Source organism: Leptodactylus fuscus, chromosome 3, assembly GCF_031893055.1.
Source record: "Leptodactylus fuscus isolate aLepFus1 chromosome 3, aLepFus1.hap2, whole genome shotgun sequence".
NCBI lineage: Eukaryota > Metazoa > Chordata > Amphibia > Anura > Leptodactylidae > Leptodactylus > Leptodactylus fuscus.
Window position 1 is genome coordinate 131,185,322 of NC_134267.1, and position 17,451 is coordinate 131,202,772.

General features: G+C 37.3%; 1 protein-coding gene across 2 annotated transcripts in view; it reads right to left on the reverse strand.

The window, feature by feature from the left end:
• Positions 1 to 17,451, reverse strand: part of COL19A1 (collagen type XIX alpha 1 chain) — a 661,532-nt gene that overhangs the window by 152,300 nt on the left and 491,781 nt on the right. For both annotated transcript variants that reach the window (XM_075268349.1, XM_075268350.1), the window contains exons 36-39: positions 16,326 to 16,379; positions 11,888 to 11,941; positions 3,118 to 3,171; positions 1,906 to 1,950 (exon numbers count right to left, since the gene is read on the reverse strand). In XM_075268349.1, the coding sequence (XP_075124450.1) occupies positions 1,906 to 1,950; positions 3,118 to 3,171; positions 11,888 to 11,941; positions 16,326 to 16,379 (207 nt within the window). The remainder of the gene's footprint in view (positions 1 to 1,905; positions 1,951 to 3,117; positions 3,172 to 11,887; positions 11,942 to 16,325; positions 16,380 to 17,451) is intronic.

Below are 17,451 nucleotides of genomic sequence, written 5' to 3' on the forward strand. Positions count from 1 at the left end.
AAAGCAGAAGGACTTAGCATGAAGTGGAGAATAATTAGGCATGAACAAAGTACATATTTAACCGAAAAATTAACAATATGCAAGTTATGGAACACCAGCTGTTACAGTAATTGTCATTTCTGGAGACAGGCATTGTTATCATTATAGATTTTTGTTTTCTTTTTTTCCTGAAAGAATGTCTTATGCTTTACTTTATACTGATGCACATCAGCAACTGGTCATGTAAAATGAATCAACTCATCATGAAAACTGGAGGAGAATTATCGCAGGCCCAAATAATCTGACTAAAAATAATCATATTTAAAAAAGGGAATATTTTCCTATCCATTCTAATGAAATGTAATTATATGGCATGGATTAGTCACATGTAATACAAACAGACAAGTATAGTTTATGGGGGAGAGATAAAACATTTATGACATCTGTTTTTGTCAGGAAGTCAAAGAAATCGTAAAGTAGTATTCCACCCAGCACCGATTCTTACTAGCTTCCCTCCAGGTAATTTCTGGGATATAAACTCAAAATCCTGGTCTAAACACACAATTGACACATCATTTCTGACATGTCGACTTTGAAAGTAAGACAATACTGGGAAAAGACTGCTTGAAAGTGAGTTTAAATATGAAGCCTGAAAAACAGTCTGGCAAATGAAATGTGCTGCTGTCATGGGCGTAACTACAAGGGATAGTAGCAGCTAAGGGGTCCAGGAACTAAGAAGGACCATATTTACTGATCTGATGACATGTGGTGTAGTCAGTGGTTACTATGGAAGGGGTTGTCAAAACTGAGTGTAGTCCCAGTTTAAGTTTTAATAATAATACCATGGAACATATTATTCCTGTACTGTTGCATCACTATGTTTATTATTCAAATATTGTGACATTACTAGGTTTATAATATCTGTAGATGACTAAAGAGATTTCTATTCCTCTATTTGCCATATTTCTCTTCTCTAGTACATAAATGCTTATGTATGACCAGCAAAATTTAGGCCTTTGATTGGCATATTTATAAATGGGTTGTCTCATGAAGACAGCTTGTGCCTTTATGTACTAATAGAGCACATGGACATCATATTAGGGGTTCACCATTTCAGACCTATCCAGTCCATGGCTATTGTAGGGGAAATTGCTGGTCGATTGTGGCTTCCATTCAAAGAAGACCTGTTTTTCCTCATAGAAATTAATAATAAAATGACATTTACATTTCGCCAACTGGGAATGTCTTTCTGCACATTGACCAAACAGTGCCTGACCTGTGTAGAAACACTCACTTTTGTCAAGAGGAATGGAAGTATGTGTGGTCTATAAAAACTCACAGCATCAGCGGACTTTCCCAAGCCTACACTATATATGATTTCCTATTAAAGGTGGCAAGTGCATCTAAACACAAGCCAAGGAGCAATTCTCCAGGTTTTTTAGAGAAACACTTCACAAGTTGTTATTTTTACTAAAAGATTCCTAATAAAGTATATTACAAACGTGCTTTAATCCCTTCACCTACATACAATATTAGAAAAATGATGAAGGTATACTTTGACAGAATTCTCCAACTTTATGTACAATTTAAAGTTTTGAAATCATCTTTGATAGTGCTGGAGATATGGGGCACGGGTCCCCAGGTGTAGTTATGTGCCAGGACATGTGACACCATAGCAATGGAACACCAAAATGAAGTAGCAGCACACGAAAAAACTCTGAAGTCACAGGAAAATGTTCTACTCATTCATTATGATTTTATACTGTATCGTCATTCCACCAAAGTACAGTGTGTATAATATATGTGATTTATGTATCCATAAAAACAATTTATATTCTGTACCAACCACTCACTTTATGTTTTAAAACAACAGTATAGCAATGTACTTCTATATTATACTCTAATACATTAGTTTACTATACTTACAGGTGGTCCAGGGGGTCCAGGTCTACCTGGAGGTCCTTCATCGCCCTGTAATGAAGGATGACAATATACATTTTAGGCTCATTTACACTGCATTTTGCAATATCTGTCCACTGATGTTAAATCAATCTATCTACATACATATATACTGTACATCTGTGATATACCTCCAGGGGATGCCAATGCACATGCATACGATGGCATCCATTTCTCATAGGCTGCCATGTTAAAAACATATAATATGCAGTATACATTTATTACTCGATGTCTTTGAATGGAACAGTGCAGCTGACTGTGCTAGTCCATTCATCAAAAAATAATGGTTAACTGACAAGTACCAACCTGGCATGTGAATGGGGGCCTTTGGTACACTGGGCTTCCCAGTGCATACAGCAAACATGCACTACAGACATGTTAAAGTATCTCTACCTGCGTAAACTGTTCTGCTTTGGTAAAAGAAACAAGGTTTGAAAAAAATATTTTTCTTCCTCAATAAATAATTGGGCAATTGGCACAGTGCCCCTGCAATGCTATAAGGAGCCTTTGATGCTGAACATGGTGTCTGATCTGGCAGCCTTGTGTCATAGAGCAGAAGGTAATAAGTTCTTAATATAACTTTGTAGACATGATCTAGTATATCTACTCTACATCTTCCTTTTCACAGATCACTGACAACAGTAATATAATATGCAGCTTCTGTTTCAATACTATTAATAGTGATCTCTTTTAAGGGAACATGGCGAAAGCTCAAAAATGAATACAGGATTTCAGGATAATGAATACCTTCAGTAAAAAGTTGCTGAGCAACTCAAAAACATTTAGAATTACTGTACAGTGTATGTCCAGAGGTTAAAAAAAAACAAGAAAAAATTTGGGTACATAGAGAAACTACAAAAAATTCTCCTTTAGAATGCAGCATGCCAAAAGATAAAAATTTTGCTCTGGGCATCATAGACTATAAAAAGGTTAAATTGTGTCTAAGACTAAATAGAATTGTTTTGTTCCATTTATTAATAGCTTCTTTCTTTGGAGTTTAAACAGAAAAAGAAACAGAATACACACACATAGATAAAATGATAATCAAATAAGGCTTCAAATAATAAAAACTATTATCATAACAGGCTCTAATAGTTACAAAAACTATATAAAATCATTGTCTTAAGTTGATGCTTTTCCAAATATCTCTTAAATGAAGTTCTAATTTCTGATCTATACCTTTTCCCCTTTAACACCCCCAGGTCCTGGATGTCCAGTTCGTCCAAAATGCCCCTGTGAAAAGTAAAAATGTTTGATTTGTAAACAACAATAAAAAGCTTTCAGCAACACATTTGCTTTGAAAAATTGTACTTTCGAGGTCAGCCTAACCCAATTAAGTCTCCCAAGAAGCATCTTCTCTTCTGACTGATAAAACAGCTGCATCCTACTGATAAGCACACAAACTGAGAGAATACAATGATGCTAGTGGTTGCTTTTTCACCTTGGCAGATCAAATGTAAAGACCCTACCTGGTGTATGTTGATATAGTGACACATTCATTTTACTGCTTCAATTGAAATCTGCATATCATTATCAATATATTTTGCATACCTATCTGAACAGAATATTGCACATGTGGAGCAGGTAGAAAGTCGGAAACATGGCTTATTATATATAAATAAATTATATTCGCACATGCTGAATATATTACAATGACAATAGGCTAATGGGTAAAAGCCTGCACTATAAACCATAGAATAATGAAAATTGCTTATTTAGTATTGTCTGCATAACATGTTATTATGAAGTTAAAAGCTTTAGAAAAGTCATGAGAGTTATGAGAGTTATCACAGTATTGATATGAACCTAATTATACCGTGATGTATTAGCTTAAATTATATATATATATATATATATATATATATATATATATATATATATATATATATATATATATATATATAACTTATGACTAACATATGCTGGTAATACTATGGAAGCTTGGCCTCTGGGGGCATTGAAAATTGCAAGAATTAATGGGCTAGGGTCAACTACATTGGTGCCTATGAATGCAAATGAGCGGGGATGTGTTTTATTTTTCCATATTGGTGGTGGCTTGGAGCTGAGTGGGGTACAGAAATACTATTCATTCATTCATTCTGTGGATAGATGAGGTTTTGGCATAAACATATAATATTCCTTCAACATCAGAAATAGTGTAATATAGTAATAGTTAAAGTTACTAATCATTTAAATTAATTGATATAGTACATTACTTTTTTCACAGATACTGGTATTGTGAATGTTCAGGTACCACTTCCAATTTTTAATAAGCATGCCTATTAATGGCTCACAATATAAAATCAGTAGGTAAGGAGGTATATACAGACAACTAGAGTACCATTGGTTTGGGAGGAATGGACTAAAGTCTCAATTCTTGCTTAGATTATGGGATTGAACAATTCATATTATAGATCATATCAAGAGTTAAGCATTGTGGAATATTGGATATTAAATATGGTTTATTTCTATCTATTCGTCATTTTGCTCTAATAAGTTGAATGTGAAAAACAAGAGAAAGAGTTTTGACATTCCACATTAAATGATGAGCAAATACTCGCTGCGGAGAGTACATTTTAACGGTAGGTAAAAACATCAAGGACATTTTATGGAACCTCTCACTCTCTCTAATTCGTTTTCCATTGTTAATCTGTTTAGTTAGGATGGAGTATGCTGCTGCACAATACAAAGCTGACTGCAATCTGATTCCATTAGTGAGGTAAATAGGGAAGCAAACATGAAGGCATTATTTGTACTGGAGGAAGACATTTCACATACAGAACTCTCTAACCTTTCATTTAATCCTGGTTTTCCGGACACAAAAATGTCCTTAGACTCTAACTCTGAACTAAAAGCAGTTTTTCCTTTCAGCTTTTGTATCAGTGCAATTTAAAGTGTCTCTCGGCATTACGTCTGCACCCTTTAATGTAAGCTTTTATATATATATATATATATATATATATATATATATATATATATATATATATATATGTTTGGGTTTTTTTGTTTTTTTTTGGGGGGGGGTTAGATTTGTGCATGTTTTAAGACTTTTTCTTTAGAAAATACCTGTTTTTTGCTAATCTATTTTTAAACATAAAAGTATATAAAACTACTTGGATATAACAGAGGGTTTATTATACTCAGATTGCATTATGGACAGTCTAGTGACATGCATCGCCAGTGTACAGAAAATGTCAATAGGTCATTGCATTCAAAATTTACTATCTACAAAGCAACCACATACATTGATAGTGGATATTAGTGAACCTATGTTTAATTGTTATAAAGCATCTGTAATATCATAGATATCAATGTAAAGTGGAAGCATTCTGTCTGCAAAAGATATTCATCATATCCAGGGTGTTGGATGCAATGGTAGGCTCAAACAGGTCTTGCCCATGGTATTGAAATACAAGCTAAGGGCTTGTTCACATCTGCGCCCGATCTCCGATCTGCAGCTTTCTGCTTCCTGCACAAAACAGAGGCAGGAGACGGAAGCCTGCAGGACTCTTTTATACCCATTCATTTGAATGGGTTTGAAAGATGTCCAGCCGTGAGCGGCGGTGAGCGTTTTATACTCTCCGCCGCGAAACTGTTTTTTTTTTAAATGGGACACAGAGTCGGACATGCAGTACTCTGTGTCCAATATTAAAAAAAACGGTTTTGCAGCGGAGATCATAAAACGCTCACCGCCACTCACGGCCGGACCCGCTCTGACAGCTTTCCGTCTTCTGCATGCAGAAGACGGAAAGCTGAGAACGGATGCCCAAACGCTAGTGTGAACCTATCGTAAAGAGGTAAACTAAATATGTGTAATATGTGTAGTTTAGGTAGATACAATTTTCTTTTCAAAAGTGATGTTCCCTCTCTAAAACAGTTTTAGTTGACTTGAAGAATTCTCATTTTGAAAGAAAATCTATGTGAAGAGGGATGATTGAAAGCGTTGAATAAGGAGACATTAGTGTACTTTACTAGAAGGAGATGCAGGTACAGTTGTGGCAGACAATTGGGGAAACTTAGAGATAGCATGCAAAGGACAAGGATACTAATGCTGTCTATGCACATAAGATAGCAGTCAGCCAAACAATCATTTGGCTTACTGCTTACTCAGCTGATCCCACATTAATGATGTACAATGGCTTGCAAAAGTACTCATACCCCTTGAACTTTTTTCACATTTTGCCACTTTACAACCACAAGCTTAAACATATTTTATTGAGATTTTAAGTGATAGACCAATACAAAGTAGTGGATAATTGTGTTATGAAATAAAAATGATACATAGTTTAATCATATAAAAATCTGAAAAGTGTGATGTGCAAAAGTATTCAGCCCCCTGTACTATGATACCCCTAAATAGAATCCAGTACACACAATTGCCTTCAGGAGTCACTTTATTAGTTAATGGAGTCCAGCTGTGTTTAATTTAGTCTCAGTATAAATACACCTGTTCTGTGAAGGCCTCAGTGTTTTTTTTTGTTTTTTTTTAGAGAAATCTAATGAACAAACAGCATTATGAAGACCAAAGAACTCACCAGACCAAGCTTTGAGAAACCGAAGGAGTACTCTTCAATCCATCATCCAAAATGAAAAAAATATTCTACAACTGCAAACCTACCAAGACATGGCTGTCCACCTAAACTGACAGACCGAGCAAGGAGAGCAGTGGTTAGAGAAGCAGTGAAGAGTAGAGATGAGCGAACGGCGTTCAATCGAATTGATATTCGATCGAATATCAGCCCGTTCGAGGTATTCAATTACAATCAAATATCATGAGGCAAATGCACTAAAAATTCATATCCCCCCACCTTCCCTGGTGCTTTTTTTGTACCAATAACTGCGCAGAGGAGGTGGGACAGGAACCATGACAACGGAGGCATTGAAAAAATTTTAAAAAACCCATTGGCTGCCAAAATCTGGTGACCTCCAATTTATACGAATAGTGGATGTAATATCCAGGTCATATGAAACTGTGAACTATGTGACTGTGAGACAGGGATATATGTACTGGCAGAGTTAGCTAGGGATTACCTTTATTTAGGTGGGAATGTTACTGAAACAGCTCTTTGGGGCTCTATCTCGTCGGGATCCCTGTCAGCTTGCGATATGCAGGAGCTGACTTTTTCCCATAGGAATGCATTGACCAGCGTTGATTGGCCGAATGCCATACAGAGTACAGCATTTGGCCAATTAACGCTGGTTCTGCAGGAGTAGGCAGAGTCTACGATCAGTCCACAGCTGTCTCCATTCTGGTCCAATCTCAGATGTAGCAGTGTTGAGTACACAGCTCCGCTACACCAGAGATGTAGCAGAGCAGGCCGTGCGCTGAGCTCTGCTACACCCGAGATGTAGCAGACCTGAGTGTGCGCTGAACTCTGCTACAACCAGAGATGTAGCAGAGCTGAGTGTGCGCTGAGCCCTGCTACATCCAGAGATCTAGCAGAGCTGAGTGTGTGCTGAGCTCTGCTACACCAGAGATGTAGCAGAGCTGAGTGTGCGCTGAGCTGTACTACATCCAGAGATGTAGCAGAGCTAAGAGCGTGCTGAGCTCTACTATATCCAGAGATGTAGCAGAACTGAGTGTGCGCTGAGCTCTACTACATCCAGAGATGTAGCAGAGCTGAGTGTGCGCTGAGCTCTACTACATCCAGAGATGTAGCAGAGCTGAGTGTGCGCTGAGCTCTCCAGAGATGTAGCAGAGCTAAGTATGCACTAAGCTCTACTACATCCAGAGATTTAGCAAAGCTGAGTGTGTGCTGAGCTCTACTATATCCAGAGATGTAGCAGAGCTAAGTGTGCACTGAGCTCTACTACATCCAGAGATGTAGCAGAGCTGAGTGTGCGCTGAGGTCTGCTACATCCAGAGATGGCCTAAATGCAAAGCGCTATGTGTGGTGGAGATGTAACACTGCTCATCACCCTGAACACACCATTCCCACTGTAAAGCATGGTGGTAGCAGCAGGAACAAGGAAGCTGGAGAGAGTTGATGGGAAGATGTATGGAGCTAAGTACAAGGCAATCCTGGAAGAAAACCTGTTGGAGGCTGAAAAAGATTTAAGATTGGGAAGGAGATTCACAGATTCACCTTCCAGCAAAACAATGACCCTAAACATACAGCTAGAGCTATAGTGGAATGGTTAAAATGAAATAATATTCATGTATTAGAATGGCCTATCCAATGTTCAGATCTAAATACCATTGAGCATCTGTGGGAAGACATGGAAATTGCTGTTCACAGAAGCTTTCCATCCAATCTGGCTGAGCTTGAGCTATTTTGCAAAGAAGAATGGGCAAAAATCTCAGTCTCTAGATGTGCAAAGGTGATAGAGACATACCCCAAAAGACCTGCAGATGTAATTGCAGCAAAAGGTGGCTCTACAAAGTACTGATATGGGGGCTGAATACTTTTGCACATCACACAGATTTTATTTGAGTAATATTTTGAAAACCGTGTATCATTTTCATTCCATTTCACAATTATCTGCTACTTTGTGTTGGTCAATCACTTAAAATCTCACTAAAATACATTTAAGTTTGTGGTTGTAAGGTGACAATATGTGAAAAAGTTAATGGGGTATGAATACTTTTGCAAGCCACTGTATGTAAAGTTGAAATTGCAGCCTGTTTTTGTCTGGTGATTTGTGATAGACACTGCAAAATAGTCTCCAAATGAAGACTGTGATGCAGATCTGAACCCAGCCTTAGGCTAGGTTTACATCTGCGTTCGGGTTTCCATTCAGAAACTTAATCTGCTTAAAAAGCAGTTACCTCTGGAAACCCGCAGAACCCATAGACTATAATGGGGTCCTCTTGGTTTCTGTCCAGTGATTTCTGATGGACACTGCAAAAGAGTATCCAAATGAAGACTCAAGTGGTATGGAACAGAGTCCTTAGGCAGAGACCGGGCACAGATGTGAACCTAGCCTTAGTCGGTGGAGATTAGTTTTTCGAAGGTAGCATACTACGTCCAAATGGATTCAGATAACTTAATAAAATAAGAAAAGCCACTGAAAAGTCTTTGGAAGAATCGGGATAAAAGCTAAGTTTTGCTGCATCTGTAAGATGCAAAAGAATTGGCACTTCAAAATGCAGATTTGAGTTTTCACAATCCTCCAAAAAAAGGGAATGACCGCTGTACTGCCAAAAAGGAGTAACTAGACCGAGTCACTGTTAAGTGAAATTGCATTTGCCAGTAAAATAAATTAGCCGCACATTCTTAATTCTAGCAGGCATTTAGCAATTTCAGTGTTTCTTAGAATAAATGTAACCTTCCTATTGGCACCTTTTTAAATTGAGGTCCTGAGTAAAACACACATCAAGGCACAGCCAGCAACATAGCATTAAAGAGCTGATTTATCACAGGCGTCTTATCATTTGAATTAAACACATTAAAGAAGAAATTAATTAGTATTTGCTTTAATAACATAACGTGAACATTGTTCAGAAAAGTGCCAAGTTAATTATCAGAAGCCATTGATCATTTGGTTTGCATTTGATTTTCATCCACCCTTGAAATAAATAGTAATGCAAGAGTTTCAAGCCGAGCTTTTCAAACGCATCATACAGTTCGGCCTGGAATTATCAAAGGACTCATTTCAAACTCTGTCTAATGTCCTTTGTGTTTTTATCAATGAGGACTGCATAATAATGAGCACAGGCTTACAAGTGGTCAATTGTCTTTAGCTCAAAAGAGGGACAGTTGGGAGCTGAGCAAAAAGGATAATAAAACACCCTGAAACACTTAAATTCCCAACAACATCATGATACAATGGAGAATCACAGAAGAGGACTTACTTTTGATTCACGAATATTAAAAATAGAGAGGTATTGGAAAATCAGATTCATGATGAATTTAAAGTGTATTATAAATCTTCATTTCCTACATCAATTACTCCCTTGGTAAAGGACGAGCGTGGTTTAGATGACTAATGGCAGAAAATGTTAAGTATCTATTCTGACTAAAAGAACTTGGACTTTTACAACTAAGAAGATATGCTGAAGAATAAAATTAGCATGATGGAACTGACCATGACGGAACTGGCCATGTTGGAACTGGCCATGATGGAACTGGCTGTGGCAATTTATGCTTTATAGCATATCCACATAAGTAGATAACATTGTAGAACCCTCTTGGGCACCTCAGTTTATTTACCCTATGGAGGACTTTGTGTCCGAGGAAATAAACCACACACCAGGCGTAGAGGCTGATAACGCACACAGGCGGTCACCTTTGAAAACCCATTCAAATTAATGGGTTTTAAAGCAGGTTTCCCCAGGGATTATCACGGACACCCAAGGGCGGTAGTGTGAATGCCACTTAACTGCACTTTATAAAGTACTTTTACAGTATTTCTCAGCATCTTTTTGCTATATCTAGATTGGATAGTAACCAAATTGTTGCATTACATCATAAGCAGGGCATATTTTTATTAAATTGTTTTGTTTGTATAGTTTATACATAGCCACATATATATTTTCTATAATAAAATATTAAATGTATGTATGTAACTGCATGCACACAGTTGATGTTCACAACAATCTGTGCCTTATACACTTTGTATGTTGGTATCTACTGTGGAAATTGACTTTTGCACAGTGAATGTAAACTAAGTTACACATGAAGTATTATACCTAATGTGACTCTCTATTTCTCAAAAATTGGTCTTAAATTCAGTCAGCCTTTTAAATGAGACATATATAAGATATACAGTCGTGTTCCTGAGTACAGTAATAGCAGATATGTTTTTCTAATATGTGTGTTTTTACAAGGCTGAAAAGTTTAGCATTTTTATTACCATTGCTAAGGGTCATAGACGGATGCCTGATATCCAGCTACTGTATGGTCAGTTACACTTGATGACATTCTGTTGACTAACCTTGACAGCTATAAGCCCAAGAAATCACCCATGTATCTTGGTTAGTTATAAAGGCCTTTTAAATGAGATCCCAATCCCAATAGAGGATTACTATAAATTCTTTATGGACAGAAATCCTTTTGTGTAAGCTATCTAAACATTAAATGCTGCACAGTTGAGCAGCACTGAGCATACCATGTGTTCTGCATATAATATTTGGATTATGGGAAGTTTAAGAAAGTACTTATGGTAATTTTAACTTTTCATATCCATTTACTACTCTGGACCCAAATAAAGTCATGTAAAACAGGTCACAAAAAACACAAAGTGATTATTTAACAAGGGATGTCAATTCAAAACAGACTTTTTCGCAACTGCTAAAGGTGAAAGTGGCAAATAGCAAAAGTGACATCCATTGTATCCAAAAGTATTGAAAAGTGGCCATTAATATGAGCTCAATATTGAAGAGTGATTTAGTAGAGCTAAATTTAAGAAAATATCAATAACATTAGTATTTGGTATACTTTGTGAGCAGGGCCCTCAGTCCCATTGCGTGAAATGACTTTCTTTGTAATGTATCTTTCTGTCTGTATTTGAACCCTACAAATTGTACAGTGCTGCGGAATATGTTGGCTTAAGTCTCAGGGGAGTGAGAGTTTAGAGCTATATTCTCCAAGTATATATATATATATATATATATATATATATATATATATATATAATGTATATGCACATAGTTAAACATTCGATAGGGGTGGTATTTTTGCCCTCACTGGCACTTCATATGTACTGTGTTGATAGCTTTCTCCAATTCATATTCTTTATACCTGAAGCATAATTTTATTAGATATTTATTAAAAATAATGTTTTATATTTGATTAGAATGCAAGTTTCTCTGTGATTGCTAATACTGACACGTGATAGTCTTGTCACCATCTGTGACCTTCATGAAAGTGAAGGTTAAACCGTTGTCCATAACCAATCAGGCTCCAGCTATCATTTTCCAAATTAATTTTAGTAAATGAATCACTATCTGTCATTTGTTCTGCCCTATACAATGCACATTTGGTTTTAGTTTAAGTAAAAATCTTACAGGTGGTCCAGGAGGACCCGTCAGGCCCATTACTCCAGGAATTCCAGGTACACCCTATAAAAAGAAACATTTTGTGTATGAGATATATCAATTAGATACATGGTTGAAAATTTGCTCAAAAACCTGCCAAATATATTATTATTCAATCAGATTTTAAAGCCACTAATGTCTAGTTTGGAATGCATATAGTATAAAGCTATTGCACTGAACATACTATATGTCTTCCATACTTGGAGCATACTTGGAATTGGGACTCTTATTCGGGAATACAATTATTAGACAATTTGCATAAATATTAGACAATATTTTTTAACAAGGCATAGAGAATAAAATGTAGTTTAGTATCTAGACAGTGCATTGTACAGCTGGAGGGGCTGGGCAGATGGATATACGGTATAGAGTTGTTAAAAAAGTTCTAGCATAACTGTCATTTATTCATTTATAGCGTCCACTATCTCTTCTTATTCTCAGCTAAAGAGTGAAATGGTTGACAGCTATTGCTGTATGTACACTTACAGTCCTATGAAAAAGTTTGGGCACCCCTATTAATCTTAATCATTTTTAGTTCTAAATATTTTGGTGTTTGCAAAAGCCATTTCAGTTTGATATATCTAATAACTGATGGACACAGTAATATTTCAGGATTGAAATGAGGTTTATTGTACTAACAGAAAATGCGCAATATGCATTAAACCAAAATTTGACCGGTGCAAAAATATGGGCACCTCAACAGAAAAGTGACATTAATATTTAGTACATCCTCCTTTTGCAAAGATAACAGCCTCTAGTCGCTTCCTGTAGCTTTTAATCAGTTCCTGGATCCTGGATGAAGGTATTTTGGACCATTTCTTTCTACAAAACAATTCAAGTTCAGTTAAGTTTGATGGTCGCCGAACATGGACAGCCCGCTCTCAAATGATCTGAAAACAAAGATTGTTCAACATAGTTGTTCAGGGGAAGGATACAAAACGTTGTCTCAGAGATTTAACCTGTCAGTTTCCACTGTGAGGAACATAGTAAGGAAATGGAAGACCACAGGGACAGTTCTTGTTAAGCCCAGAAGTGGCAGGCCAAGAAAAATATCAGAAAGGCAGAGAAGAAGAATGGTGAGAACAGTCAAGGACAATCCACAGACCACCTCCAAAGAGCTGCAGCATCATCTTGCTGCAGATGGTGTCACTGTGCATCGGTCAACAATACAGCGCACTTTGCACAAATAGAAGCTGTATGGGAGAGTGATGAGAAAGAAGCCGTTTCTGCACGTACGCCACAAATAGAGTTGCCTGAGGTATGAAAAAGCACATTTGGACAAGGCAGCTTCATTTTGGAAACAAAAATTGAGTTGTTTGGTTATAAAAAAAGGCGTTATGCATGGCGTCCAAAAAGAAACAGCATTCCAAGAAAAACACATGCTACCCACTGTAAAATTTGGTGGAGGTTCCATCATGCTTTGGGGCTGTGTGGCCAATGCCGGCATCGGGAATCTTGTTAAAGTTGAGAGTCGCATGGATTCCACTCAGTATCAGCAGATTCTTGAGAATAATGTTCAAGAATCAGTGACGAAGTTGAAGTTACGCCGGGGATGGATATTTCAGCAAGACAATGATCCAAAACACCGCTCCAAATCCTCAGGCATTCATGCAGAGGAACAATTACAATGTTCTGGAATGGCCATCCCAGTCCCCAGACCTGAATATCATTGAACATCTGTGGGATGATTTGAAGCGGGCTGTCCATGCTCGGCGACCATCTAACTTAACTGAACTTGAATTGTTTGTCCAAAATACCTTTATCCAGGATCCAGGAACTGATTAAAAGCTACAGGAAGCGACTAGAGGCTGTTATCTTTGCAAAAGGAGGATCTACTAAATATTAATGTCACTTTTCTGTTGAGGTGCCCATACTTTTGCACCGGTCAAATTTTGGTTTAATGCATATTGCACATTTTCTGTTAGTACAATAAACCTCATTTCAATCCTGAAATATTGCTGTGTCCATCAGTTATTAGATATATCAAACTGAAATGGCTGTTGCAAATACCAAAATATTTAGAACTAAAAATGATTAAGATTAATAGGGGTGCCCAAACTTTTTCATAGGACTGTATACAAGGAATGTGTCTATCACTGAATAGGATTAGCCACTTGACTAGTACGCTGACATTCAGCAGAATTCTGCCATAAATGACAAGTAATAGGTAAACTTTTTGAACATACCTATACATTATTTTAATCTGTTCTCTAACTTCCTATTGACATACTTCAACAACTTATCTTTAGACATACTAGAATTTCTTTTTTGCTGTAGTGAACAAGAAATGCAACCCTATAGGCTATTATCTTTACTTACTACTCAGCATTGGCCAAGGTGCATAGGTCTGAAGACTAAAGGTAATAAGCATACATTTGTCATTGGATGGTTTGGAACAGTTGCTCTTGATCATTGAGATAAATTTAGGGACATATTCTACTCACAACAGTATCAGTATACTGTATTTTCGGACTATAAGACGCACTTTTTGGCAAGGATAAGAAAATTCTAAAAAGTTCTTAAGTGAGTGCCAGATCCCCCTACCTTACTGATGAGGAGAAGTAAAATACGTTTACTGATCAATGAGATCTGTGCGCTCTGTCAGATCAGTGCACGGCATGTGAGACGATATAGTAGCTGGTCGACCCCTATATTGACAGTGGTCAAGAGAAACACTCACCTTTGACAGCTGCCATTTTAGAATTACAATACTGACAGCAGGGGTTCGATTACTGATTATTTAATTACTGGTCTCAGCTGCCACTATTGTAAAAGGTGTATTGTGTCACCAGGAGAGTGTCAGGAGGTAAGTTTTTCTACTGACCACAATCAGGGCCTCTGAGGGGGACATTAACAACCATTATACTGTGTGTAGGGCCATTAAGATGTATTATATGTTGTGGGGACAATGATAAGCCCTACACACAGTATAAAGCAACATTAGTGACCCCCCCCCCCCTCACAGGATAATGCTCCTTAGTATAATGCCCTATTAGAGCCGGCAAACAGTACAATGCCACAATATAATCCTCTTTAGTGCTCCACACATTATAATGTCACGTTAATTCCCCCACACAGTATAATGCCCATTATCAACCCCATGCAATACCCTATAATATTGTGTCAAGGCACAAGGAGGATGTTATACTATGTGGAGGCCGCTAATGGGCCTTTGTGTTTATGTAACTTAACTATTAGCTATTAACCCACTTTATATTCCATAACATACCAGATAGAGACATTGATCTCTACTCAACTTGACCACCAGGGAAGGCTACATTAATATGAATTAATATTTCCTAATTTTCAAGCTGAAACCTGGTGTGCATCTTATAGTCAGAAGCATCTTATTGTCCACAAAATACAGTATTTTGGTTTTCACCCATCCAGCCTTATAAGTTTTTTGTTCATTCATGTTGCTGTATCTTCATCTAATTATTGACTAGTTATGAAACTATATAGATTGTCTCCTAAATATACAGGCTAATAGCCAAGATAGAAGTGTTAGCTTCATGTAAGCAAAGGGTTTACATAATCAAACATGGTGCATCAGTGATTTCCCCAAACCCATCAAAATAGAGGGTTTAAAATTAACTCAGCCAGATAAAACTACAGTTCAGTTCCTATTGTAAAGTGTTACATTTAGAGGAACTTAGTGCAGATAATATTTCATTCAATTAAAAAAATGAAGCTCATGTAAGGTTGGCTTTCCTATAGGGTAGAGCTGCTATGTATTTGCTTTTATAATTTTAAGTACCTGATATTTTGTTAGAACAGCTTTACAATTGGTACTGTAGTGTTATCTGTAATAGTAGCTGAGAACTTTAAACGCTCTACTTTTTGAGGGTTGGAGAAATTCACTAAAGCACCAATGAGTAGCTCATGCCTGACAACGTATAAAACACCCATGGTTTACATCAATCTTGTTTTAGGAGACACCCTGTTAGTTATATGTTTTGCTAAATAATTTTATAGCCTGTTTTTGATGACTTGACTAATATGTGGCTTGACAAAGACCCCTGGGTCGGTTGAAATATAACTCACACATGTTGGTGGTGCTAATAAACACTATTATTAATCTGCATGGACACTGTTACTTCCCTTATTTACTTTGACTGATTTAAGGGTCACACTTATTAGAAGCAGTTAATGGAATGTGTGGCCTATTTGTAGCTATTTTAGATTGTATGCAATTATTTAATGTGTAGATACATAATGCAAACTTTGTTTGGCTCATAAACACCCATGATTGGAAAAATGCAATTATATTCTCTACGGTGGTTACAGAACAATTTCTGTATTTCTTCCTTGCTCTATTGGGTCCAATGAGACTAGTTTCTAATAACAATACAAACTACTGATGTGCATTGCAGGAATATATTTAGATAAAAGAATGAAGAATCAGTACCTGGTCACCTTTCTCTCCAGACAGGCCAGGAAAGCCACGTTCACCTTTGATACCCTAGAAAGAAAATCCAACAACCAAGCAATCATTGTATTTCATTTCAAGCTCTGCTAACTGTATTGCTTCAAATGAACTGTGCAATTCATTTTTAGTAGCATGCAGAGTTACTAGAGAATCTGTCATACACAATTCATGCACATAAAACCTTTGAAACAAAAATGATTTTTAGTTGTATTTTTTATGAGTTCTGCTGTAAAGATCAGCAATGGTCCAAAACTGCTCAGATTATATCAGTCAATTAAATGAATATAACTTATTATGAAATACAGTTAGCCATGACAATAAGGTACGTGAATGTAAAGTTACATTACTAAACACATAAGTAAATGAGGTAAGGAAAGCAAAGTCTTCTAGGTATAAATATTCTATGGTCCACATGCAATAGGATGAAACAGTCAGTGATTCATTATAGTCCAGACATTTGAATTAGAATCTGTGATCTGCAATCTGAGTCAATGTCTTACTGAATTGAATTCGCTGTTTGATATATTTTCACCAGGACACAGTGATCAACACAATGTTCTTTTTATCTCAGTAGCAATAAATGTATAGCTACTGAACTGCTGTCAGTGTCATGACATGGCCCTGACAACCTGTGTACTTTACAGATGTTGATCACTTCATCAGAATTCATCTCCAAGATCTGTTTTGTAAACATAGTTAAATATATTTCAGGTACGACCCTTGACGTAACTGTACGTCATGGGTCGCATGGGGATGTATGGAGCGAGCTCACACGCTGAGCTCGCTCCATACACGGCAGATGCCGGCTGTATAATACAGCCAGGACCTGCCACTAACAGCAGCGGTCGGTGCCCGAGCCGATCGCTGCTGTTAACCCTTTACACACTGCGGTCAAACGTGACTGCAGTGTGTAAACGGCGCCGGCGGCATGGGCGCCGCCATGTTTCCCCGATCGCCGCCCTCCTGAACGTCACAAGAGGGCGGTGATCGGTTGCTATGACAGCCGGAAGCCTATTGAAGGCTTCCAGGCTTGTCTCTGCACTAGATCTATTAGACGATGCCAGAGGCATCGTCTAATAGAAGTGCTGTGATTTTCCTATTCACT